The 26,854-nt window shown below is 43.5% G+C and overlaps 1 protein-coding gene across 5 annotated transcripts in view; it reads right to left on the reverse strand.

Annotated features, from left to right (window-relative positions):
- Positions 1–26,854, reverse strand: part of LOC137095167 (voltage-dependent T-type calcium channel subunit alpha-1H-like) — a 246,710-nt gene that overhangs the window by 110,395 nt on the left and 109,461 nt on the right. For all 5 annotated transcript variants that reach the window (XM_067461514.1, XM_067461516.1, XM_067461515.1 and 2 more), the window contains exons 3-4: positions 7,147–7,258; positions 1,632–1,765 (exon numbers count right to left, since the gene is read on the reverse strand). In XM_067461514.1, coding sequence (XP_067317615.1) covers positions 1,632–1,765; positions 7,147–7,258 — 246 coding nt within the window. The remainder of the gene's footprint in view (positions 1–1,631; positions 1,766–7,146; positions 7,259–26,854) is intronic.

Below are 26,854 nucleotides of genomic sequence, written 5' to 3' on the forward strand. Positions count from 1 at the left end.
TAATACCCTTACCCATAGATATTTGAATCCATGGATATGGAAAAGCAAACACAATGTTGTTGTTGTTGTTGTTTTTAATGCCCTTACCCACAGATAGTTGAATTCATGGATATGGAAAAGCAAACATAACATTGTTGTTGTTGTTGTTGTTGTTGTTCTTCTTCTTCTTCTTCTTCTTCTTCCTCCTCCTCCTCCTCCTCTCCTCCTCCTTAGCATTTGATATGTGCATTTTGGTATGTGGCCGATCCATGGGTCACCCATCGAGGAAATTTGCAGTGCAAAGGCCCATTTCCCATTGAGAGTGCTTAGGCAGTCAGCCAAATGCCAGGTGAGTGCATTGGCTGGGTTTTCCAGGAATCTAATGCAAAGCAGAGTCCGAAAGAGGCACCTGGCTGCCGTCCTAATGGAAGCTGGTGACTAAATGCTCTCAGTGCTGTTCGTTTGCGCCGTGTTCTGGGGCACGTTCTCGAGGTCCAGAGAAAAGGAGAACCCGCCTGTTACTTCCAATCCTCTGATCCCAGTCTCTGTTTGTATCAAAGTCACCCTGGTTACCGCCAATGGGTCTGGTTTCCATCCCAGTCTCCCATGAATTAAGATGCCCAGAGGGTCAAAAGGGCCCCCGCACGTTTCTCCCACACTTCCTTATCCACCAGCGTTCCCCAAAATAGCCCCTTTATCAGGTGGGACCCCTTGATGTCGTTCAGGTGGAGAATTGACATTGGCGACGGTTGAGAGCAGCCAGCAGGTTTGCAAGCAGTTGGCGCTGTTCCAATATCACTCAACCTTTGGGTGCTGCATCTACATTGAAAGTTTACAGCACCTCTTGAGATGCTACGGTTCAAGGCTATGGAGTCATGGGAGTTGTAGTTTGTTGAGGCACAAGCACCCTAGAGAAACAGGAGGTACAGAGATTGGGGTGCCTCTAAACTGTAGGATCAATGCAGTTTGATTCCATTTAAGCTGTCATGGAATCCTGGGAGTTGTAGCCTTGCAAGGTCTTCAGCCCTCTCTTTGCCAAAGAGGGGTTGGTGCATCACCAGACCACAACTCCAGCATCCATAGTATTCAGACAAGGCGGATAAAGTAGCATCAAACTGCATTAATTCCACAGTGTAGCTGCACCCAAAGGCTTGCTGATACTGAAACAGCCCAAATGTCAATATAGACACACCCATACCTTCCTGAAGGAGCATCAAACTGCATTAATTCCACAGTGTAGCTGCACCCAAAGGCTTGCTGATATTGGAACAGCCCAAATGTCAGTATAGACACACCCATAACTTCCTGAAGGAGCACTGATGATCTCTTAATGCCTATCTGTGTCATCTATCTTTCTACCAATCTGCCAATCTACTATCTATCTATCTATCTATCTATCCTATCTGTGTGTTTGTATGTATGTTCCACAAAGGCTCCTGCATGGCTTGATGGATCTGGGTCAAACTTGGCACACCAAGTCTTCATTATCCAACTTAAAATACTGGTGGGGTTTTGACTGGTAAATACAATCCTCTTGAGGCCAGGACCCCCAAAAACAAACCTCATGTGGCAGTGTACAGGTGCAACCACAGGAGGGCACTCTAGAGATAGGACGGCTTACTCAAAAGGAGAGGGGAGCACAGTCTACTGACCCGGCAATCACGATGAAGAAGTCCAAGCGGTTCCAGGTGTCTCCTAGGTAGCACTTCTGCCCAAAGATCCCCAGAGCCACCATTTTGATGACCATCTCCACCGCAAAGAAGGCAAAGATGAAATGGTCAAATGCCTGCAGTAGGTTAAAAACAATAAAAATAATTAGTTGCATTGGATAGTGGGAAAAGGAAAAAAAAAAAGAACCTTATTGCATCTGGGAAAGGAAAGAAAAACCAGCGATATGAGTCAGCTTTGGGCGCATTGACACTGTTGAATTAATCCAGTTTGGCGTCACTTTTATCTGCCATGATTCAAGGGTATGGCATTCTGGGAGTTGTAGTTTTGGAAGGTCTCGGTTAAGAAGTTGAAGACCACCCCCAAACTACAACTCTATGGATTCCTGGGAGTTGTAGTTTTGGAAGGTCTTGATGCTTTGGTTGAGAAGATGAAGCCCATCCCCAAACTACAATCTCAGGATCTCATAGGACGAGCCAATCCTGTACATGTCCATTGTAGGGCACATCTACACTATAATGTGGTTTGGCACCACTTTCACTGCTGTGTCTTTATGCTATGGATACCTGGGAGTTGCAGTTTTGAAAGGTCTTGATGCCTTGGTTGAGAAGTCAAAGCCCATCCCCAAACTACAAATCTCAGGATCCTATAGGATGAAGCCAGTCAATCCTGTACATGTCCATTGTAGGGCACATCTACACCATAATGTGGTTTGGCACCACCTTAACTGCTGTGTTGTAATAATATGGAATCCTAGGAATTGTAGTTTTGCAAGGTCTTGATGCCTCAGTTGAGAAATCGAAACCCATCCCCAAACTACAAATCTCAGGATCCCATAGGATGAAGCCAATCCTGTACATGTCAATTGCAGGGTACATCTACACCATAATGTGGTTTGGCACCACTTTAACTGCTGTGTATTTATGCTATGGATTCCTGGGAGTTGCAATTTTATAAGGTCTTGATTCCTTGGTTGAGAAGTTGAAACTCATCCCCAAACTACAAATCACAGGATCCCATAGGATGAAGCCAATCCTGTACATGTCCATTGCAGGGTACATCTACACCATAATGTGGTTTGGCACCACTTTAATTGCTGTGTCTTAATGCTATTGAATCCTGGGAGATGTAGTTTTGGAAGGTCTTGAGCCTTCTCTGTTGGTGCCTCATTAAACTACAGCTCCCAGGATTCCATAGCATTGAGCCACGGCAATTAAAGTGGCACCAAAGTGCATTAATTCCACAAAGTAGATGCACCTTTATGCTTAAGACTTGACGTTGGCCACCATGACATCAGGCTTTCCTTTTTCCTGCAGTCAAAACAGAGTGAGTTATTACCGCCATTGAAGAACCCCATTAAACAAAACACAATTGGATTAAAAGCCTTTACAAAAAAAGCAATTTAGAAAAAGCAATTTGGAAATGCTTTGGAGCCTCGTCAGCTAAGCTTTCTTTTTTCTATTTTTGCAGAAAAGTAGAACGGAATGTGGCTCGGAGGCGGTTGAAATGGCTACTAGGGGACGCCCAGGGCTACGGGGGAAAGTCATGGGGTGCTTTGACCCCAATAGGATGCCATCTACGAGGTCCCGCCAAGGTCTTCCCTTGGGCAGATGCTGCCTAAGCAATTGCTGTTATATCAGAAGTGAGTGAAAAAATAAAATAAAATAAAGAAATTGGAGGCCTTAAGCTTCGAAATGTCATTACAGATAAGAAAGGGAGAATCAGCAAAAGATGGGTCTGGGATCATTTTGCTTAGTAATAATCATAACGTTGGAAGGAAACCCTAGAGGTTATCTTGTCCAACCCCATTCTGCCAGGAAAACACAATCAAAGCCCTCCAACGACCGCTACAAATCATAGAGTTGGAAGAGACCTCATGGGCCATCCAGTCCAACCCCATTCTGCCAAGAAGCAGGACAATTGCGTTCAAAGCATCCCCAACAGATGGCCATCCAGCCTCTGTTTAAAAACTTCCAAAGAAGCTTCCTGACTGTGAGAGCCGTTCAGCAGTGGAACTCTCTGCCCCGGAGTGTGGTGGAGGCTCCTTCTTTGGAAGCTTTTAAACAGAGGTTGGATGGCCATCTGTCAGGGGTGATTTGAATGCAATATTCCTGCTTCTTGGCAGGGGGTTGGACTGGATGGCCCATCAGCTCTCTTCCAACTCTTTGATTCTATGATTCTATAAGGAGCCTCTACCACACTCTGGGGCAGAGAGTTCCATTGCTGAACGGTTCTCACAGTCAGGAAGTTATTCCTAATGTTCAGATGGACTCTCCTTTCCTGTAGTTTGAAGCCATTTCTCAACGTCCTAGTCTCCAGGGCAGCAGAAAACAAGTTTGCTCCTCTTCCCTGTGACGTCCCCTCACATTTTAATACATGGCCCTCATCATGTCTCCTCTCAGCCTTCTCTTCTGAAGGCTAAACATGTCCAGCTCTTTAAGCCGCTCCTCATAGGGCTTGTTCTCCAGACCCTTGAACATTTTAATCGCCCTCCTCTGGACACATTCCAGCTTGACAACATCTCCCTTCCATTGCGGTGCTCAGAATTGATTCCAGGTGTGGTCTGACCAAGGCAGAATAGAGGGGTAACATGACTTCCCTGGATCTAGATACTATACTCCTCTTGATGCAGGCCAAAATCCCATTGGCTTTTTTTGCTGCCGCATGACATTGTTGGCTCATGTTTCACTTGTTATCCATGAGGACTCCAAGATCTTTTTCACACATATTTTCCTCGAGCCAGGCGTCCCCCATTCTGTATCTTTGCCTAAGTGGAGTGTCTTGCATTTGTCTCTGTTGGACTTCATTTTGTTAGTTTTGGCCAATCATCTCTCTAATCCGTACAGATCATTTTGAATCCTGCTCCTGTCCTCTGGAGTATTGGCTCTCCCTCCCAATTTGGTGTTGTCTGCAAACTTGATGATCATTTCTAGTCCTTCATCTAAGTCATTAATAATGATGTTGAACAGGACCGGGCCCAGGACAGAACCATCTAACGTCTGCTGAAAGACCTCCAAAGAAGTCGTGTCTATACCCATTAACCACTAGAATTGGAAAGGACCCCAAAAGCCATATAGTCCAGCCCACTTCTGCCATGCAGGAATGCACAAGTAAAGCACTTCTAAAAGATGTCCTTCCAAACAATGCTGAAAGACCAAGGCTGCAGTGACACAACGTGTTGGGTCTCATCCCTGGACTGCACAAGTCTCCAGTCCTCAATGAGTAGCTAGACTTAGATATAGGATTAGAGTGAGGGGTTCCTTCCCCACATTCCTATGCATGCTTTCCCCAGAAGGGGCTTTGTCTTTACTCTTCTTGTTTGCCACTATATCTCCTCTCCCTTTGAAGATGTAGCAATGGAATCTCTATGAAGGATGAGGCCACTTCCTCTTTAAAGGTATTTTTATTGCCCTGGGTTGTTGGACATGTGATCATTCTCCATTGTTCTCTCTCGCTCTGCCTTTGTCTCCCTTCCAGTAAGGACGCATTTTGCCTTTCTCCAGGCAAAATGTAGCTGCATGGATACTTTTGATATTTTATCCTTTTACCTTCCTTAGAAGATGAGCTTACTAAGCTAGTTAGCGCCAAGGCCCTGTTCTATCTAGAATGTATTTATTTTTATTTATTTATTATGTATTTATTTGCCATAGACCCGTTCCTATTATTGTTGTTGCCTGCTAGAGCACTGCACCTAATTCCCGGGTCCCCTATAATTTTTGAGCTTGCACTAATCTCAGCCCGGACTTTTAAATTGCCTTGAACAGGCAGGATTACTTTTAATATATATGTGTTATGGAGATAATTTTTATGCTTATTTTATTTTGTTAATCTTATGTTTATATTGTTTACTCTGTATGTATTTATGATTTATGGAAACCGCTCTGAGTCCCCTTGGGGAGATGGAGCGGTATATAAATAAATAAATAATAATAATTAATATTATTATTATATTTGTATACCGCCCTTCTCAATCCCGAAGGGGACTCAGGGAGGTTCACAATACTTCAATAAATATTTTGAACCTAAAGTTGTGACTCTGCAATCCTGTGCCATCTCACTGAATGGAAGCGGATCCTGACTCACCACACGTAAGTTTTTGCTGGTTATGAAGTCTGATTCAACCACTCTGTTATATTTATGGTGGAATCACCCCAAGTAAGGGTTATTTTTTGAGCCTAACATCTCCAATTCCCAACACAATGGTTAAACCCTTGTGCTGCTGGACTGCTGACTTCAAAGTTGGCAGTTCGAATCCATGGGACGGGGTGAGCTCCCACTGTTAGCCCTAGTTCCTGCCAACCTAGCAGTTAGAAAACACGCAAATGTGAGTAGATCAATAGGTACAGCCTCATCGGGAAAGGGCAAAAAGATGCTCCATGCAGTCATGCTGGCCGCACAACCAAGAGGTGTCTACGGACATTGCAGAGCACCTCCCCCAGAACCAGAGATGAACACCACCTCCAAAAGCCGGAAATGAAAGGAGAAGCCTTTGCCTTTGTCTGTGTATTTCTGCCTGTGTCTGTTTATATGCTGTAATCCTCTCTGAGTTCCCTCAGGGAGAAGGGCAGGATATAAATAAAGTGTTATTATTATATATTATTATAAATAAGTAGAGTCCATCACCATCTACAGGTGCATCTACATCAGTGATGGCGAACCTTTTAGAAACTCGAGTGGCCAGACGTGGCTTTGCAACCACTGATCAACACTGTGGAATGAATGCAGTTTAACGCTACTTTGCTACAGATCATTGGGATGTACAATGAGTGAGTGCCTATGGGATCCCGAGAGTGGTAGTTTGGTACTGTTTGGCAGAGAAATCTCAAGACTTTGTGAAACTACAACTCCCATCATTCCCTAGCATTTAGCCATGATAGTTAAAGTGGTACTGAATGGCATTAGATCGTGTCCTCTCCGCCTTTCCAAAAGCTTGGATAAGCCTTCCATTGAATACAAATTCTATATTTTATTTCCACCGATCAAGATCTCATATTTAATATCCTGTCCACTGCCATATCATATAATTGGAAAAGCCAATAAAAATACACAGAATGATCCGTCATTGTCAAATGAAATATCCCTGATGCTAAAGGTGTGTCGACACTGAGGTTGAAGGCATGTTTGTGCCACTTGAACTGCCATGGCTGAATGCTATGGGGAAATGGGAGCTGAGGTTTGCCAAGGCCAAACTACACCAAACTACCTCTCCCAGGATTCCATAGCAATGAGCCAGAGTAGTTAAAATGGCATCAAACTGCATTCATTGTACTGCAGAGATGCTACAGTCATTGGGAAATGACCACATTAATTCTACAGTGTAGATGCACCCAGGTGGAGCCGTATCAAAGTCCTTGAAGTCCTTCAGAGGGATGTGTAGTTCTCCGGATCTTGCCAGACTGATTCTGGTCTATGATAGGGATGTCGGTCTTTGAAGTCCAAGGCAAATGTAACTATGGGGATTTGGAGAAGGGAAGAAAGAGGGTGTTGATGCTCGCTTACCTCCAAGATGGTGCACCGCTCCGACTTGCACTTGGTGTCCTGGCAAGGCTGGAACATCCCCAAAGTGACGCAGTTCAGGAGGATCACCAGCATGCTGACGTGCTCAAACCAGGTGGGAACACAGAGTTAAGGGCATCAACCATGGAGGAATTGATCACAAAGGGGAGGAAATCGATGATATTGATACTCCCAAATTATGAATTATATAAAACATAAAATGGATAAATAGAAAGATGCAGCTCCATTGGGACATACAATGAGTGAGTGCCTTTGTCTTCTAGTCACTCCTTTCACGAACTACCTTTGGAATACCCAGGAAACTATCTACTCACAATGAACTGGGAGACATGGGGGAGAAAACTATGCATTTGTGTCAGAGCTCCGGGATCCATTTCCTGTTTTCCTCCCAATTGGGATATTTATGGGAATGACCCATCTCCAATGCCTCAAGCCAGCCTCGCCCTTGCAACACCTATTAAGATGGTCACCACCTTCAAGCCTCTATTGCAGTGGTTCCCAATCTGTGTCCATGGACCACCAATGATCTGCAAGAATGAAAATATGGTCCCTGGACTCACCATTACTTCACCATTCCCTTGAAACCATGAAGCAAAGAGAGCGACTGGTCTTGCGAAACCCTCTTATAGTGCTGAGGCAACAGGGATGTCGGGAGGGGAGAGGTTAACTACCCACAAAAGATGACTACTACCACATCAGTTCTAGATTATGAGATATGGTTTTTTGTGGGTAAGGAGAGGGCGGCTATTGGATGGCATATGTTCTGTATCAGAAACTAGAGCTGATGTGGTCTATCCAATGCAATTTTCTGAATCAGCACCCCAAATAACCAAACCCAATCTAAAGTTGACCAAAAACTCACAACCTCTGAGGATACTTGCCATAGATGCAGGCAAAATGTCAGGAGAGAATGCTTCTGAAACATGGCCATGCAGTCGGGAAAACACACAACAACCCAGTGATTCCAGCCATGAATGCCTTTGACCAAAACTGATTCATAACTCTTTTGGTACTAATGTTGGAGAATGGTCCCTGTTCAAGTGGTCCCTGATCAAAGTTGCCCCAGTTCAAGTGGTTCCTGGTCAGAGTGGCCCCTGTTCAAGTGGTTCCTGGTCAAAGTGGCCCCTGTTCAAAGTGACCCCTGTTTAAGTGGTCCCTGATCAAAGTGGTCTCTGTTCAAGTGGTCTCTGGTCAAAGTGGCCCCTGTTCAAGTGGTCCCTGGTCAAAGTGGCCCCTGTTCAAAGTGGCCCCTGATCAAAGTGGTCTCTGTTCAAGTGGTCCCTGGTCAAAGTGGCCCCTGTTCACGTGTCCCTGGTCAAAGTGGTCCCTGATCAAAGTGGTCTCTGTTCAAGTAGTCCCTGTTCAAGCAGTCCCTGTTCAAGTGGTCCCTGGTCAGAGTAGTCCCTGTTCAAGTGGTCCTTGGTGAAAGTGGCCCCTGTTTAAGTGATCCCTGATCAAAGTGGTCTCTGTTCAAGTAGTCCCTGTTTAAGTGGTCCCTGGTCAAAGTGGCCCCTGGTCAAAGTGGTCCCTGTTCAAGTGGTCCCTGGTCAAAGTAGCCCCTGTTCACATGTCCCTGGTCAAAGTGGTCCCTGATCAAAGTGGCCCTTGGTCAAAGTGGTCCCTGGTCAAAGTGGTCCCTGTTCAAGCAGTCCCTGTTCAAGTGGTCCCTGGTGAAAGTGGCCTCTGTTCAAGCGGTCCCTGTTCAAGTGGCCCCTGTTCAAGTGGTCCCCGACCAAAGTGGTCCCTGTTCAAATGGTCTCTGGTCAAAGTGACCTTTGTTCAAGTGGTCTCTGCTTTTTTTTTTTTTTAAAAAAAAAGAGATTGTGAACCACTGCTTTATTGTGTACTTTGGACTACCTCTATTGTATCATGAACCCAATGCCACACCGCCTTCCTTTCCAGAGGCAGATTGTCATGGATAGCATGGAGGAGGGTTTGGCTGTTGAAATAAGAATAGCAACCTCTCTAGCCACCACCAGAAACAACAACTACTAAGCCTACTGGCCAAACTCAAGAGGCTTCTGTGGATCAGGCGGAGGAAAAGTGAATGGTGCCTTCCTTTGCAGAAAATAGAAAAGTCCCAGCAGAGGCATTCAGCCAGACAGCAATCGTGCTGCCTGATTGCTGACTGCAACGTTTGTAAACAAGCCTTAGACTTCGTGCTCTAGAGACTTGTGAACACTGTTGGAACTCTGGATTGCTTTGTGATTTTGGATTCGTGGACACCGTTTCATTGTTTAGAAGTTCGGGAATTGAATTGGCTCAGGACTGTTATCTGGCTTCTCCTCTTGTTTTTACCGAGAATTAATTGGCTGGCCTAGGATTGTACGACTGCTCTGTTGGTGATTTGAGGGCGAGGTGTCCGACATGGATCAATAAATGGACTGACACTTCAAATGCTATAATGACTGCTTATTAAATTCCCCGCCACCATGGAAGAGCCAACCAGGGCATGGATCCTAGCTGGACAGTTTTTGAGCCAATCAGGAACTGGCACGGGTTTCTTGAACAGATGTCAAATGAAATAAAAATGCTCTGTGTTTGCAATTGTGGTATGTCAGTACTTCAGAGTTCTTTATCCACAGACATCCTCTTTGGCCGTTGAGAAGAAATGCCTCTGCTTTTGCCTTCATCTTGCCTATGTCTCATTTGGCTTTCTGGGAATCTAGATATGCTGGGCCACCAAACCCGGAGCTGAACTCACTTATCACCAATGGGAGGAACCATGGATGCAAAATCATTTGTCTTCTATGACCTTAAAAGCAAAACCTGAGAAGGTGTCCACACTGTGAAATGAATGCTGTTTGAGACCACTTTGTCTCCCAATTGCTCAATGGTATGGGATCCTTAGAGTTGTAGTTTTACAATCCTTATACTGGGGTCATGGTAAACTACAACTCCCAGGACTCCATAACAGCCTAAGTCAGTGGTTCTCAACCTTCCTAATGCTGTGACCCCTTAATACAGTCCCCCATGTGGTGGTGACCCCCAACCATAATATTGTTTCCATTGCTACTTCATAACAGTCATTTTACTACTGTTATAAATCATAATGTAAATATCTGATATGCAGGATGCATTTTCATTCACTGGACCAAACTGGGCACAAATACCCAATACACCCAAATGTGAATGCTAGTGGGGTTGGGGAGGATTGATTTTGTAATTTGGGAGTTGTAGTTGCTAGGGTTTATAGTTCACTTATAATCAAAGAGCATTCCAAACTCCACCAGCGATGGATTTGAACCAAACTTGGCTCCCATGACCAATGGAGAACATTGGAAGGGTTTGATGGGCATTGACCTTGAGTTTGGGAGTTGTAGTTCACCTATATCCAGAGAGCACTGTGGACTCATGCAATGGTGGATCTGGACCAAACTTGGCATGAATACTTAATATGCCCAAATGTGAGCACTGGTGGAGTCCGGGGAAAATAGATCTTGACATTTGAGAGTTGTACTTGCTGGGATCTATAGTTCATTACAATCAAAGAACATTCTGAACTCCACCAACCATAGAATTGGCTCAAACTTCCCACATGGAATCCCCATGACCATCAGAAAATACTGTGTTTTCTTATGGTCTTTGGCAACTCCTCTGACACCCCCTCGCGACCCCCTCAGGGGTCCCGACCCCCAGGTTGAGAAACACTGGCCTAAGTGGTGTCAAATGGCTTCCACTCAACTATGAGGCAAGTTGTACTTAACACCCTTTGTCGGACTATAGGTCCCAACATTCTGCACTATTGGCTAGCTTGGAAAAGGTACTCATGGAGATTTCGGCATCTCTCAGCCAGCATGTCCATTGGGTCATTCTGGGAGTTGTAGTTCCTCAAATGAGCATCTTCAAGGGTTATAGCAAAGAGTGTGGACCTATCAATTTTAGGAGCCCATTCCATTGAATCCGATGTTTCTTATTCTCAGGTAAAGCAGAGGAAGAATCCAAGTCCAATGTGCCTCCTGCTTCCTCCATAACCAGCCTGATTTATTTTCCTCCCAAAATGCAAATCGCATGCAAATGCTTCTTTCTCCTCGCTGTGCTCCGCTCTTCTCTTTCCTCGCTTAAATTAATGATAAGAAAACATCAAGAGAAAGTTTTTTTAAAGAGGGAAAAAGGGTTTTCCCACTGTGCTTTGTTAAGATGTTTAAAAGAAGAGAAAGAGATGGAGAAATAATAAAAAACCAGAAAAACTTAACTTCAGTTTCCTTGTATATTGTCTGCAGAGGGTTTCCAAGGACAGGCCCTGGAAGAGCTCACTTTGAATGGACTACAAATACCATATTCCTCCAATCAGCATGGCTAATGAAAGCTATAGACTAGGTGTGGGCAAATTTTGGCTCTCCAGGTGTTTTGGACTACAAGTCCCATAATTCATGCATTTCTGCCCAAGATTGGTCTATGGCAGGCATGTGCAAACTTCATGGCTCCAGGTGTTTTGGACTTCAACTCCCACAATTCCTAACAGCCTACCGGCTGTTAGGAATTGTGGGAGTTGAACTCCAAAACACCTGGAGCCCTGAAGTTTGCAAATGCCTGCCATAGACCATTGGGTAGAAATGCACTCAGTAGCTGTAATTCATTGCAGAACCAATAATAGAAGTGGATGATGACCCCAAAGGCCATCCAGTCTGACCCCCTTCTATGCAGGAATACAATCTGAGAAATAGTAAGAGTCTCTATGCCATAGCTTGTAATATCATCACCTTCATCATCATCATAATCACCATCATCGTCATCATCATCATCATCATATATGGAGCTTCCAATGGCACAATGGGTTAAACCCTTGTGCCGGCAGAACTGCTGACTGAAAGGTCACCAGAACTGCTGACTGAAAGGTGAGCTCCCATCTGTTAGCTCCAGCTTCCTATGCAGGGACATGAGAGAAGTCTCCCACAGGATGGTAACACATACGGGGGTACCCTGGGCAATGTCTTTGCAGATGACCAATTTTCTCACACCAGAAGCGACTTGCAGTTTCATCATTATATTATATCATTATATTACTACTACTACTACTACTACTACTTCATCTTTTTCACATTACACTTTTTCTCTCTTAGATGTGAAAAGATATTGCACCTTTGTAAACTTTTTGGGGCACTTTTCCCAAGGTGCAATAACTAAATTGACCATTACCCTTTATTTTTCCCAACTTACATTATAATAGTTATTGCTATTATTACAATTATATTAATAGCCTGCTTTTTATCTCTTGAAAGAGACTCAAAAGCGGGAAACCATATCAAAAACTATGCAAGATGCAACCTGAAACATACAAACACTAAAACAATATTCGGCATGGGACCATTAAAAACAAATAATTAAGTCCATCAAAATAATTCTATATGAGATACCATTAGACCATGATACAATATCCAATTAAAACCATTCTATATAATATATACGGTTTGACCACTGACTACACAATATACCATGAAAACCAAAACTATACAGTATTGTTGTGTAATGTCAAATAGACCACGTGTAGTTCACGTTTGATCAGCCCACACACTGCCTTGCCAGAGAAAGAAAATATGCCACACAAGTGGACAGTAAAGAACAAGTAGTCTACTCTTCGTAGTTCAGAACAACACATGCACAATGTGATCAGTTGCATCAACTCACATAATGTCCTTTTATAAGAGATTTAAAACAGTATTTCTTTGTCCATGTGGATAAACTACTTAGGCAGCTCATGAAGCGAGAGCACACTCCAAACTCTGTCTCTCTCTGCTTCTTTCTCTTCTCTCTGCACTTGCATAGCTCAAGCCTGAACAAAAAATGTAGCAGTAACCAAAAGTCCCAGGCTCAGCCTGCTCCTCAGACATTGCCCGACCAATCAGCTTCATGCATCTTATTTTACAGTTGACACACACACACACGCTCACTGATTCCTTGCATGCTCCAAGAAGTATAAACAGGTAACTGAACAAATTCCTTTTCCAAATCACAGGGCCAGTAACAACCAATGACCTGCTGAGTGATCAAAGTGATGAGTAAAGTAACAAGTTCTATTATTCAACGTCATATTCCAAGCGCAGGGGTGGAATAAATGTGTGTGGAAACAGGCAGGTGAATCAAATCCCAACAAGCCGTCATTGACCTAGTTTGTGCCGGTGACAAATAGTGACAATCACGGTAATTGCAGGCATTACGGAGGCTCTTCCGTGGAAAGCGATCCCGTTATTACAGCAAATGAGCCCACGGGGTTATGTCACGACAGCCTCCTTTTCCTTCTTTTGAAATGATTGTTAATGCCATTCACGCACCGTCATCAACGTGGGAGACCCAAACAAACCCCAAAGCCCTCTTTCAAATGCCTTTGGAGCGCTCTGTTGTCATGTCAGTGGCTCAGTCCTTTCCCAAAGCGGTCCTCTTGTCGCTTGGAAAAAGGAACACCGCTTCCAAAGCAATCTGGATCCTGATTCCGGAGGATGATGCCATTGCAAATCTGGCCTCATTGCACCAGATCAAGGAAATATCCCTAGGCCTCTTTACACAGTTTAATTGTAGTTGCCAAGTCCACAACTCTTTACAGTATTGATGTAGTCTTGTGTTATATTGTTGTTGTTGACTTTATGTATACCCCAGCTTTCTCTCCAGGAGTCTCAAGGCAACAACACTGTATTCACTGTATTTTAATAGTGATATCTCATTCTGTTTTATCCTGTTGTACTCTGCCTTGAGCCCAAAGGAGAGGCAGGTATATAATAATACTATAATAACAATAAGAAGAACAAGAAGAATAATCGGTGATCGGCACACTGGGTGCAGTGCCTAAAGACCTTGGCCTGCACTTAAACACAACTGGTGCTGACAAAATTACCATCTGCTAGCTGCAAAAGGCCAACTTACTGAGATCTCTGCACACATTATTTGCAGATACATCACACAGTCCTAGACACTTGGGAAGTGTCCGATGTGTGATCCAATATAACAGCCAGCAGAGTGATCTTGTTTGCTGTGGACTCATCTTATTGTGTTTCAAATAATAATAATAATAATAATAATAATAATAATAATAATAATAATAAGGCAGAAAAGGGGTAGAGAAAAGACAGATCGTAAAATTCCCCCAAATTGTATAGGATGCCAAGCAAACATGGCAAGTCAGGGAAGGAGTTATTTTGACGACAGTTTTCCCAAGCTCTGCAAATGTTACAACAAAGCCTTCTTGAGCATTGGGAAATAGAAAGGAATGAAATACACACATGTGCAGGAAATTGCAAATTGTACCATGCAGAACTGTGGTTTCGGCATTGGATGGTGACTTCAGAGGCCAAGGTTCGAATCCCTTTGACAGAGGTTCCCAACCTGTCATCTATGGACCACCAGTGGTCCACAAGAACTAAAATATGGTCTGCATCCTCACCGTTACTATAGATTTGCAACGAGAGTAACTGGTCTTGCAAAACCCTCTTACAGTGCTAAGGCTTATTAAATATGCTTTTCTGTGGGCAAGCAGATGGTGACTACTGGATGCCATATGTTCTGTATCAGGAACTAGAGCTGATGCGGTCTATCCAATGCAATTTTCTGAATCAGCAGCCAAATAACCAAATTGAATCTAAAGTTGACCAAAAACTGATTGGTAACCCTTTTGGTACTAATGTTGGAGAGTGGTCCCTGGTCAAAGTGGTCCCTATTCAAGTGGTCCCTGGTCAAAAAAAGGTTGGGAACCACTGCCCTATGGAGACACCTTTAAGTGAGTCACACTCTCTCAGCTTCTGAGGACAGCCACCAAATGGCAGATCAGAGGATCCATGTTTGAATCTCAACTTGGCCATAGAAATGTCTCTGGTGACTATGGACTGGGTGCACTCTCTCAGCCTCAGAGAGAAGAAATGCCAAACTTCTCATAAGAAAGCCCAGAAGGTCTTGAAGGCACGGAGCAATGACAACAATATATATGTATGTAATTGTCTGCCATAGTAAGTCACATGTGCATTCGACTTTGGGCTGGTTGCACTCTCTCAACCTCAGAGAGAAACAATGGCAAATCTGCCCTGAAGTCTTGCAAGAAAGCCCAGAAGGTCTTGAAGGCATGGGGCAACACAAACAAGATATATGTGTGCACGCATGCGTGTAATAATTTGCCATGGTAAGTCACATGTGCGCATGACTATGAGCTGGTTGCACTTTCCCAGCCTCAGAGGGAAGCAATGGCAAGTCTCCTCTGAACCAGTCTTGCCAAGGAAACCCAAAATATCACAGCAGTAGCAGCAATAATGACAACATCAACATCATCAACAACAACAACAAATATATACACCCTTGGAGCAATAATTTGTCAGGCCATGATCGACCCAATGGCAATTAAATGCACAACAATGCACCGTCTTGCCGCAGCCAGGACCTGTTTTGTCTCGGCTTGTTGTCCCCAGCCGTGGCTAAACCTGACTAAATGCTCACCTAATCCACCCAGACTTGGCTCACATCTCCAAAATCTCAGGTCAAAGAGGGCATCTCTGCAACGTGCTCTCTTTTTCACTGCAACCACTTCTGCCTCTTCTGCCCTCGTTTGCCCCTGGAGAGTCCAACTGCTTTCGCTGAACCAGCGTTGTCCTTCGGCTCAGCGGCAACCATCACGTCCTTCCACTCTTGCTGGGAAGTGAGAACAGACCTTCAGCTTAAGCAAGGACTCCGGGGGTGAAAAAAAAGAAAAGAAACCCTAAGTGGTTTTGGAGGACACCCTTGTGAAAATCCTGCCCTGATTTTGCAAAAGAAGAAGGAATAGAGCAGGCCTATCAGGCATCCATCGCTGCAGGAAACGGGCTGAACATCCATTAAGGATCCTTTTACACAGCTGCATAAAACCCAGATTATTATTTGAGCTAGATTATATGGCAGTGTAGACTCAGATAATCCAGTTCAAAGCAGATAATGTGGATTATCTACTCTGCTATACTGGATTATATGGCAGTGTAGAAGGACCTTCTGAGGTCTTAGATGGAAGATTAGGGTAGAGGTTTGCCATTTATGGTGAATATAGTGTACAGCCCCCTGTGGCACAGCGGGTTAAACCGCTGAGCTGCTGAACTTGCTGACCAAAAGGTTGGCGGTTCAGATCGGGGGAGCGGAGTGAGCTCCTGCTGTAAGCCCCAGCTTCTGCCAACCTAGCAGTTAGAAAAGATGCAAATGTGAGTAGATCAATAGGTACTGCTATGGCGGAAAGGTAACGGAGCTCTATGCAGTCATGCTTGCCACATGACCTTGGAGATGTCTACAGACAATGCCAGCTCTTCAGCTTAGAAATGCAGATGAGCACCAACCAACCCCCAGAATCAGACACGATTAGACTTAACATCACCTCTTATAATCATAGAATCATAGAATCAAAGAGTTGGAAGAGACCTCATGGGCCATTCAGTCCAACCCCCTGCCAAGAAGCAGGAATATTGCATTCAAATCACCCCTGACAGATGGCCATCCAGTCTCTGTTTAAAAGCTTCCAAAGAAGGAGCCTCTGCCACACTCCGGGGCAGAGAGTTCCACTGCTGAACGGCTCTCACAGTCAGGAAGTTCTTCCTCATGTTCAGATGGAATCTCCTTTCTTGTAGTTTGAAGCCATTGTTCCGTGTCCTAGTCTCAAAGGAAGCAGAAAACAAGCTTGCTCCCTCCTCCCTGTGGCTTCCTCTCACATATTTATACATGGCTATCATATCTCCTCTCAGCCTTCTCTTCTTCAGGCTAAACATGCCCAGCTCCTTAAGCTGCTCCTCATAGGGCTTGTTCTCCAGACCCTTGTACAGCAACGTAGAGTTGGGGAGGACCCCAAGAGCCATCCAGTCCAACACCCTTCTGCTAGGCTTGATTTTTGTTCCTGGGTTATAAATGCCATTTCCTATCATAAAAACATGGAGAAAGTTTATTAAACTGCAAAAACTTTGTTTTTGTGGGACATCCCGCAGCACATTTTGCTCTAATTTTTCAATGAATATGTCATTGAGTCTCAACTAATACAACATAGTTTGTGACAGCTACAAAAACAAAGTTTCTGAAATATAATAATTTCTTTCAAAGCAAGTAGTGCACAATTCAACAGGAAATAACACTTCCATACCAGGAACAGAACATTTTTCAAATTTTGTTGTGGTATAGTATTACCATAACACTATACCATAACAAATATAGTGTTACCAGGGGCTGCAGTGGTGCAGTGGATTAAACTGCTGAGTTTCTGAACTTGTTGACTGGAAGGTTGGTGGTTCAAACCTGTGGGGTGGGGTGAGCTCTCTTTGTTAGCTCCAGCTTCTGTTAACCTAGCAGATTGAAAACTTCCAAATGTGAGTAGATCAATAGGTACTGCTTCTGCAGGAAGGTAACGGCACTCCATGCAGTCATGCTGACCACATGATCTTGGAGGCGTCTACGGACAACACCATCTCTTCAGCTGAGAAATGGAGATGAGCACCACCTTCCAGAGTCAGACTCAACTAGACTTAATGTCAAGGGGAAATTTTACCTATAGTGTTACCAAAGTGTAGCACTGTATATTTCTCCCTATTGAAACCCATTTAATTAGTATTGGCCCAGCTTACCAATCTGCATTGATGTACCACAAATTAGGGTTCTAAAATAGCTCAACAATTTTGAAATTATTATTATTATTATTATTATTATTATTATTATTACTAGTTTCAGGAGTGTCTTGAGAAAATTCAAGTCACTTCTAGTGTGACAGAATTGGCTGTCTGTAAGGATGTTGCCCAGGGGATGCCTGAATGTTTGATGTTTTACCATCCTTGTGGGAGGCTTCTCTCATGTCCCTGCATGGGGAGCTGGAGCTGACAGATGGGAGCTCATCCATGCTCTCCCCAGATTCGAACCTCCAACCTGTTGGAACAAGAGAGGAGTAATGTCCAAGATGGGAGAAAGAACTTTTGTCTGCTTCAGGCAAGTGTGAATGTTGCAAATGGCTACCCTGATTAGCATTGAATGGCCTTGCAGCTTCAAAGCCTGTCTGCTTCCTTCTTGGGGAATCCTTTGTTTAGTGGTGTTGGCTGGCCCTGATTGTTTCCTGTCTGGAATTCCCCCGGTTTTTTAGTGTAGCTCTTTATTTACTGTCCTGATTTTAGAGAGGGATCTTCCCACCTCTGCTGTGTCCAGGTTGGTTCAACAAGTGCTCTGTTTGGATCATTGGATTGATTGGATCATTGACTTGGGTGATCTGGGTTTGAGACTCATTGACATGAACCTGGACACATCAAACAATGTTTAATGTATTGTCGAAAGCTTTCATGGCCGGAATCACTGGGTTGTTATAGATTTTTTCGGGCTATATGGCCATGGTCTAGAGGTGTTCTCTCCTGACGTTTCGCCTGCATCTATAGCAAGCATCCTCAGAGGTAGTGAGGTCTGTTGAAACTAGGAAAAAGGCTTTATATAGCTCCAGCAGACAGGAGCCCTTTGTCCCACCCTGGTCATTCCACAGATATATAACCCCTTTTTCCTAGTTCCAACAGACCTCACTACCTCTAAGGATGCTTGCCATAGATGCAGGCAAAACGTCAGGAGAGAATGCCTCTAGACCATGGCCATATAGCCCAAAAAATCCTACAACAACCCAATGTTTAGTGCGTTGCACCGTTGACTTGGGAGATTTAGGATTGCGTCCTATTGACCTCAAACTTGACGTGTCATGCAAAGGTTAGAACATTGGAGCACTGACCTGGGTGATCTAGCCCTCAGTCCCATTGACCTCAAACTGGACATGCAATCTAATGATTGGAGCATTGCCCTATTGATGTGGGAGATCGAGGTTTGAGACTCATTGACATGAAACTAGACATGTCATACAATGTTTAGTGTACTGCACCATTGACTTGGGAGATCTAGTCTTGAATCCCATTGACCTCAAACTGGAAACAAGAACAAACAAACAAACAACTTTATTTATATCCCGCCACCATCTCCCAATTGAGCCACTGGGGGAAATGTCTCAATGTCCCTTGAAAAGACGACTTGACCAGTTACATTGGAAAAAAGACTCTGGAAAGGCAGAAAGTACTAATATGGGCGGATTGGGTTCTCCACCCTAAACTTGGCACTTCTTGAATGTCCCTCTGATGAGCCCATGCAATTATAGGATATTTCAAGCAGGCTTTTGATTCAAGGGGGCATTTTGGGCTTTGAATGAGCGCCGATTGGATGTCGAGATTTCAATGGCCTTCTTCGGGGGTTATTATTTTTAATAGAGAGGATTTGGCATCCAAAGTCTTTGCATGCCACTGGCGCTTGCATTCCCGATGCCTCCCTCCTGCGATCACAATCATCCGGGGGACAAAGCCCTTCATCTCCTATTTACAGGTGACATGGGAAAACTACGTCTCTCTTGCCTTTATAAAGAGAAGAATGCATTATTCCTGAAAATCAAGTGTTCTGGTTTGGTGCGGCTATCAGAAGGCCTCCAGGAAAATAAATAATGTATTGTAGAAGGCTTTCATGGCTGGAATCACTAGGTTCTTGTGGGTTTTTTTGGGCTATAGGGCCATGTTCTAGAGGCATTTCTCCTGATGTTTCGCCTGCATCTATGGCAAGCATCCTCAGAGGTAGTGAGGTCTGTTGGAATTAGGACAATGGGTTTATATATCTGTGGAATGGCTGGGGTGGGGCAAAGAGCTCTTCTCTGCTAGAGCTAGGTGTGAATGTTTCAACTGACCACCTTCATTAGCATTTGAAGGCCTGCCTGAGCCTGGGAAAATCTTTTGTTGAGAGGTGTTAAGATGTGCCTGGTTATTTCCTCTCTGCTGTTTTGCTGTTGTAATTTTAGAGTTTTTTAATACTGGCAGCCAGATTTTGTTCATTTTCATGGTCTCTTCCTTTCTGTTGAAATTGTCCACATGCTTGTGGATTTCAGTGGCTTCTCTGTGTAGTCTGACATGGTGGTTGTTGGTGTGGTCCAGCATTTCTGTGTTCTCAAATAATATGCTGTGTCTAGGCTGGTTCATCAGGTGCTCTGCTATGGCTGACTTCTCTGGTTGAAGTAGTCTGCAGTGCATTTCATGTTCCTTGATGTGTGTCTGTGCAATGCTGCGTTTGGTGGTCCCTATGTAGACTTGTCCACAGCTGCATGGTATACGGTAGACTCCTGCAGAGGTGAGAGGATCCCTCTTGTCCTTTGCTGAACATAGCATTTGTTGGATTTTCTTGGTGGGTTTGTAGATTGTTTGTATGGGCACATCTTAACACCTCTCAACAAAAGATTTTCCCAGGCTCAGGCAGGCCTTCAAATGCTAATGAAGGTGGTCCGTTGAAACATTCACACCTAGCTCCACCAGAGAAGAGCTCTTTGCCCCACCCCAGCCATTTCACAGATATATAAACCCAATTGTCCTATTTTCAACAGACCTCACTACCTCTGAGGATGCTTGCCATAGATGCAGGCGAAACATCAGGAGAAATGCCTCTAGAACATGGCCCTATAGCCCAAAAAACCCCACAAGAACCTAAAATAAATAATGTTTAATATAAATAGCATGTTTAGGTGGAAAGAGGCATCAAAAGTGCCCCATTGCAGAAAGAAACAAAAGGATGGCTCATATCTGGAGTCACAAATTGGACTCAATGATGCTCAGCTTGTTGTGGTTGGATTAATTACATAGTTTTTTTCAAAATCACAATGGATACTTTGCATTTTGAATGAACAATAAAGATTGCTTTGGATGCGTCTGCACTGTAGAATTAATGCAGTCTGATATTGCTTTGACTGCCCAGGTTCCGTGTGATAGAATCCAGGGAATTGTAGTTTTATAAGATCTTTTGCCTTCTCTGTGTGCATCTATACTATTGAATTGATGCAACTCAATACCATTTGAACTGCCCTGGCTCAATGCAATGGGATCAAGGGAGTTGTATCTCAAGGCCTTGGAAAACTACAACTCCCAGGATGCCGCAGAATTGAACCTGGGCAGTTCAAGAGCCAACCATGGAGCTGGCAAACTAGAACTCTCAAAGAATGGGGAAAGGGGGTTGCTTTTTTGCAGTGCAAGTCCCACCATCCCCCTATCCAGGGTGCTGGGAGTGGCAGTCCAAAGAGAAGAAGCCCAGAAAAACAACCTCTGTGTCATCCTTGCCTAAGAAAACTCTACAAAAATCAATGGGGTGCCCATAAGGAAACTCTATGAAATTGACATGAGTCCCCAGAAGGCAAATTGAACGCATATAGACACGCATCGGTTTGCAAAAACAGTGCCTGTCCGCAAAACGTGCCAAAACCAGAGCCTTTTCTTCTGGAGCGCATCCCGGCTGCCTGGGACCGTAAGCCCAAGGCCCAACGGGTCTGTCAGTCCTGCTTTCAGAAAAGCAATTAAAATGATGGATTATCCAGGTACGACGGGCCCTGGGTGCGTCCTACCAGCAAAATAAATACATCAGATGGACGGGGAAGAGGAGGAGGAGGAGGGAGGGCCCAGGGAGAGGGTTACATAATCTGGACGCAGAATGGGACCTTTCGGCAAGGAAGAAAAGGCACTGGAGGGACTGCCCTTTGGCCCAGGAGACAGAGGAAAGCCTCTATCACACACATTCAGAATGGGCTCAATATACAGTACGTATGGACATCAGCATCTAATATGGACTCATATGCATATCTATCTATCTATCCCTATATATTGGCATTTAGTTTGAGCTCTCTCTATATCAGTGTTTCTCAACCTGGGGTTCGGGACCCCTCTGGGGGTCACGAGGGGGTGTCAGAGGGGTCACCAAAGACCATCAGAAAACATAGCATTTTCTCTTTGTCATGGGTGATATGTGTGGAAAGTTTGGTCCAATTCTATCATTGGTGGGGTTCAGAATGCTATTTCATTGTGGGTGAACTATGAATCCCAACAACTACAACTCCCAAATGGCAAAGTCTATTTTCTCCAAACTCTAACAGTGTTCACATTTGGGTATATTGATTGTCTGTACCAAGTTTGATCCAGATCCATCACTGTTTGAGTCCACAGTGGTCTCTGGATGTAGGTGAACTATAACTCCAAAAACTCAAGGTCAGTGTCCACCAGACTCTCCCAGTATTTCTCTTGGCCATGGGAATTCTGTGTGCCAAGTTTGATTCAATTCCATCATTGGTGGAGTTCAAAAGGCTCTTTGATTTTAGGTGAACTATAAATCTCAGCAACTCCAAAATTCCCAAATGACAAAATCAATCCCCTCCAACCCCACCAGTATTCAAATTTGGCCGTGTCGGGTATTTGTGCCAAATTTGGTCCAGTGAATGAAAATACATCCTGCATATCAGATATTTATATTACGATTCATAACAGTAGCAAAATTAAAGAAATAGCAACAAAAATAACGTTATGGTTGGGGGTCACCACAACGTGAGGACCTTTACTAAGGGGTCGCGGCATTAGGAAGGTTGAGAACCACTGCTCTATATATACATATTGACATTTAGTATGGACATATTTCAATATTTAGTATGGGATCAATATATACATTTCAGAATTTAGGAAGGGATATGTATATATGTGTGTGTGTATAAATACACACACACACACACACACACACGCACGCACTTGCATTTGGTATAGGGAGCCCCTGGTGGTGCAGTGGATTAAACCGACAGGTCGCAGGCTTGAATCCCGGGGAGCGGCATGAGCTTCCGCTGTCAACCCCAGCTTCTGCCAACCTAGCAGTTCGAAAACATGCAAATTTGAGTAGATTAATAGGTACTGCTCCAACAGGTAGTTAATGGCGCTCCATGCAGTCATGCCGGCCACATGACCTTGGAGGTGTCTATGGACAATGCCGGTTCTTTGGCTTAGAAATGGAGATGAGCACCAACCTCCAGAGTCGGACATGACTGGACTTAATGTCAGGGGACAACCTTTACCTATAGGCACAATATAATCTCTACCAGCATTTAGCATGGTCTCAATGTACATAATATTGGCATTTGGTATGGGCTTAATATACATATATATTGACATTTAGTATGGTCTCTCTCTCTCTGTCCATATATATATATGTATATATAGTACACATATACATATATACACATACATATATATGGATCTAGTATGAGCTCAGTATACACATATATTGGCCTTTAGTATAGACTTTCTCTTTATATATATATATATATATATATATACACACACACACACACACACACTTATATGTGTATTTAGCATGCACTCAATATACGTATGTCAGCATTTAGCATAGTCTCTCTCTCTGTATATACATAATACATACATACATACATACATACATACATACAAACAAACATACAAACAAACATACATGCATATATATGGATCTAGTGTGGTCTCAATATACACATATCAGCATTTAGTATAGACTCTCTCTATATATATACATACTTACTTACATTCTAACATTTATATGGAACTATACATACATATATATGGATCTAGTATGGGCTTGATATACACATATCGGCATTTAGTATAGACTCTCTTTTTCTATATATATACATATTTATATGTGTATTTAATATGGGCTCAATTTACATACATGTTAGCATTTAGTATAGTCTCCCTCTCTCTCTATATATATACATACACACATATACAAACATACATATATATATATGGATCTAGTGTGAGCTCAATATACACATATCAGCATTTAGTATATTCTCTCTCTTTCTATATATATATACACATACTTATATGTGTATTTTATATGGCCTCAATTTACATATATGTTGGCATTTAGTATAGTCTCTCTCTCTCTCTATATATATATACATACACACACATATATACATATATACATATGGATCTAGTATGGGCTCAATATACACATATCGGCATTTAGTGTAGACTCTCTCTTTCTATATATATATATATGTGTGTGTGTGTGTGTATTTAATATGGGCTCAATATACATATATGTTGGTATTTAGTATAGTCTCTCTCTATACACACACACACACACACACAAACATACATATATATGGATTCAGTATGGGCTCAATATACATATATGCCAGCATTTAGTATAGTCTCTCTCTCTCTCTCCCTCTCCTCCTCCTCACTCTCCCCACTCTCTATATATACACATACACATATATGGATCTAGTGTGGGCTCAATATACACATATGTCAGCATTCAGTATGAATTCAATATACATATATACAGTAAATTGGCATTTGTTAGGGGCTCAGTATTAGAACTTCCTGATGGTCAGAGCTGTTTGATGGTGAAATAGGCTTCCTTTGATGGGGGGGGGGGTTGGACTGGATGGCCTTTGGGGCCCCTACCAACTCTCTTACTATTTAATGATTCTAGATCTACACTGGGTAAGTTTTGTTTAAGTCCTTCCTGTCGTTGATCGTCACCTAGTAACCAAGGATCCCATCCGTGGCACCGCGTCACTGAGGAAATCGAACAAAACGGAATCTATGGAAACGCACCTTGCCGCTTCAGAAGCTCAAAGAGATAACACCGGCTCCAAAGAGGGTGCCTGGTCCCAAAGCAAACTGAATGGCCATGAGCAAATATTCCAGTCTTCCATTGCATTATATTTTGCATCATACTGGAGTTCATCGGATGCCTCGCCAGGATCGGGCTCCTTTCATGCCAAAAAACGCCTCGCAGATAAAATGTCATGTTTTGCATTGAAAACAAAGAACGAAAATAAAGCACACTTCAGGCACAAAGGCTTGTCTCTTCTTCCACAACAAAATAATGTGCAGTGTTGTGGTGGTATTTTTACCTAAGTGATTTGGGGTTTGTTTTGTTTTGTTTTTTTGGTGAAAACAAAATGTAAAAGGAAAGTACAAAATTCCTCTTGTCGTCTTGCTCAGTGCAAGCAGACCCTTTGAAGTCCCTCTCCTTCTGCGCAACAGAAAGACATGAAGGGAGTCTCCTGTCACCATCTGTGTCTCTCCAAAGACGTTCGGGGAGATCTGAAAACTACTAACTTGCTTTGTGCAATGAGGGATGCAACTACACTGCAGAATGAATGCAGTTTGACGCCACTTTGGCTGCCCAGACTCAATGCTATGGAATCCTGAGAATCCATTCACCTTCTCTGCCAAAGAGAGGCAATCTGAACCTTGGTCTCCAAAGTCTTAGGGGGCATCTACACTGTATATTTAATGCAGTTTGACACCTCTTGAATCCCCTTGGCTCAATGGTATGAAATCCCGAGAGTTGTAGTTTCAAAGGGCCTTGAGCCTTCTCTGCCTGTGAATGTTCACCAAACTACAAATCCCAGGATCCCATAGCTTTGAGGCATAGCCATAAACTGGGGTCAAACTGCATTCATACTCCAATGCAGATGTACCCTTGGTCCTCTCTAGGTCCTCTGGTGCAAACTACAAATCCGAGGATTCCATGGCTGTTTAAATACTTCATTCTGCAGTACTGACACACCCTGAGTTCAATGCTCAAAGCACTACAATGCAAGTCTATGTGTATATCTTCAAAGCCTGAGCAGGGATTTGAACCCAGGTCTCCAAAGTCTTTGTCCAATGCTCAAAGCACAAGTGTGTTTTCTATATCCAGAGATTCAAACTCTGACCTCTCGCATCATAGTCTGGCACCTTTGCAATGGTCCCAGATCCTCCACTGAAGAATAAAGCAGAATAAACACAGGCATTTGAACTGGTTTGGGGACAAAGTGGGAATGATGCCCTAATCATTAGATTACATGTCCAGTTTGAGGTCAAAGGGACTCAAACCTAGATCTCCCAACGCTATAACCATTCTATGACAAGTCCAGTTTGAGGTCAAGGGGAGTCAAGCCTAGATCTCTCAAGAAAATGATACTATTGCATAACATCTAGTTTGAGGCTAATATGACTCAAATCTAGATCTCCCAGAACAATGGTCCAATTCTCTAATTGTTGGATGGCATGTTCAGTTTGAGGTCAAAGGGACTAAAATGTAGATTTCTCAAGTCAACAGTGCAATGCTCTAACCATGGCATGATATGTCCAGTTTGGGGTCAATGGGACTCAAGCTGAGATCTCCCAAATCAACAGTCCAATGCTCTAACCATTGCATGATATGTCAGTTTGGGATCAATGCCACACAAGCTGAGGTCTCCCAAGTCAACAGCCCAATGTTCTAACCATTGCAGTTTGGGATCAATGGACCTCAAGCTGGGATCTCTCAAGGCAACAGTCCAATGCTCTAACCATTGCATGATATGTCCAGTTTGGGGTCAATGGGACTCAAGTTGAGATCTCCAAAGACAACAGTCCAATGCTCTAACCATTGCATGATATGCCCAGTTTGGGGTCAATGGGACTCAAGTTGAGATCTCCAGAGTCAACAGTCCAATGCTCTAACCATTGCATATATGTCCAGTTTAAGATCAACGGGACTCAAGTTGAGATCTCCCAAGCCAAGTCCAATGCTCTAACCATTGGATGATATGTCCAGTTTGGGGTCAATGGGACTCAAGTTGACATCTCCCAAGCCAAGTCCAATGCTCTAACCATTGCATGATATGTCTAGTTTGGGGTCAATGGGACTCAAGTTGAGATCTCCCGAGTCAACAGTCCAATGCCCTAACCATTGCATGAAATGTCTAGTTTGGGGTCAATGGAACTCAGGTCTAGACCTCTCAAGTCAACAGTTAAAAGCTCTAACCAGCATGAAAAGTTAGTTTGACCTTAGGTCAAGATCTCCCTTAGGTCAAGATCTCCCAAGTCAATAATCCAATGCTCTAACCATTATATGACATGCCCAGTTTGAG

Source organism: Anolis sagrei, chromosome Y (assembly GCF_037176765.1).
Source record: "Anolis sagrei isolate rAnoSag1 chromosome Y, rAnoSag1.mat, whole genome shotgun sequence".
Classification (NCBI taxonomy): Eukaryota; Metazoa; Chordata; class Lepidosauria; order Squamata; family Dactyloidae; genus Anolis; species Anolis sagrei.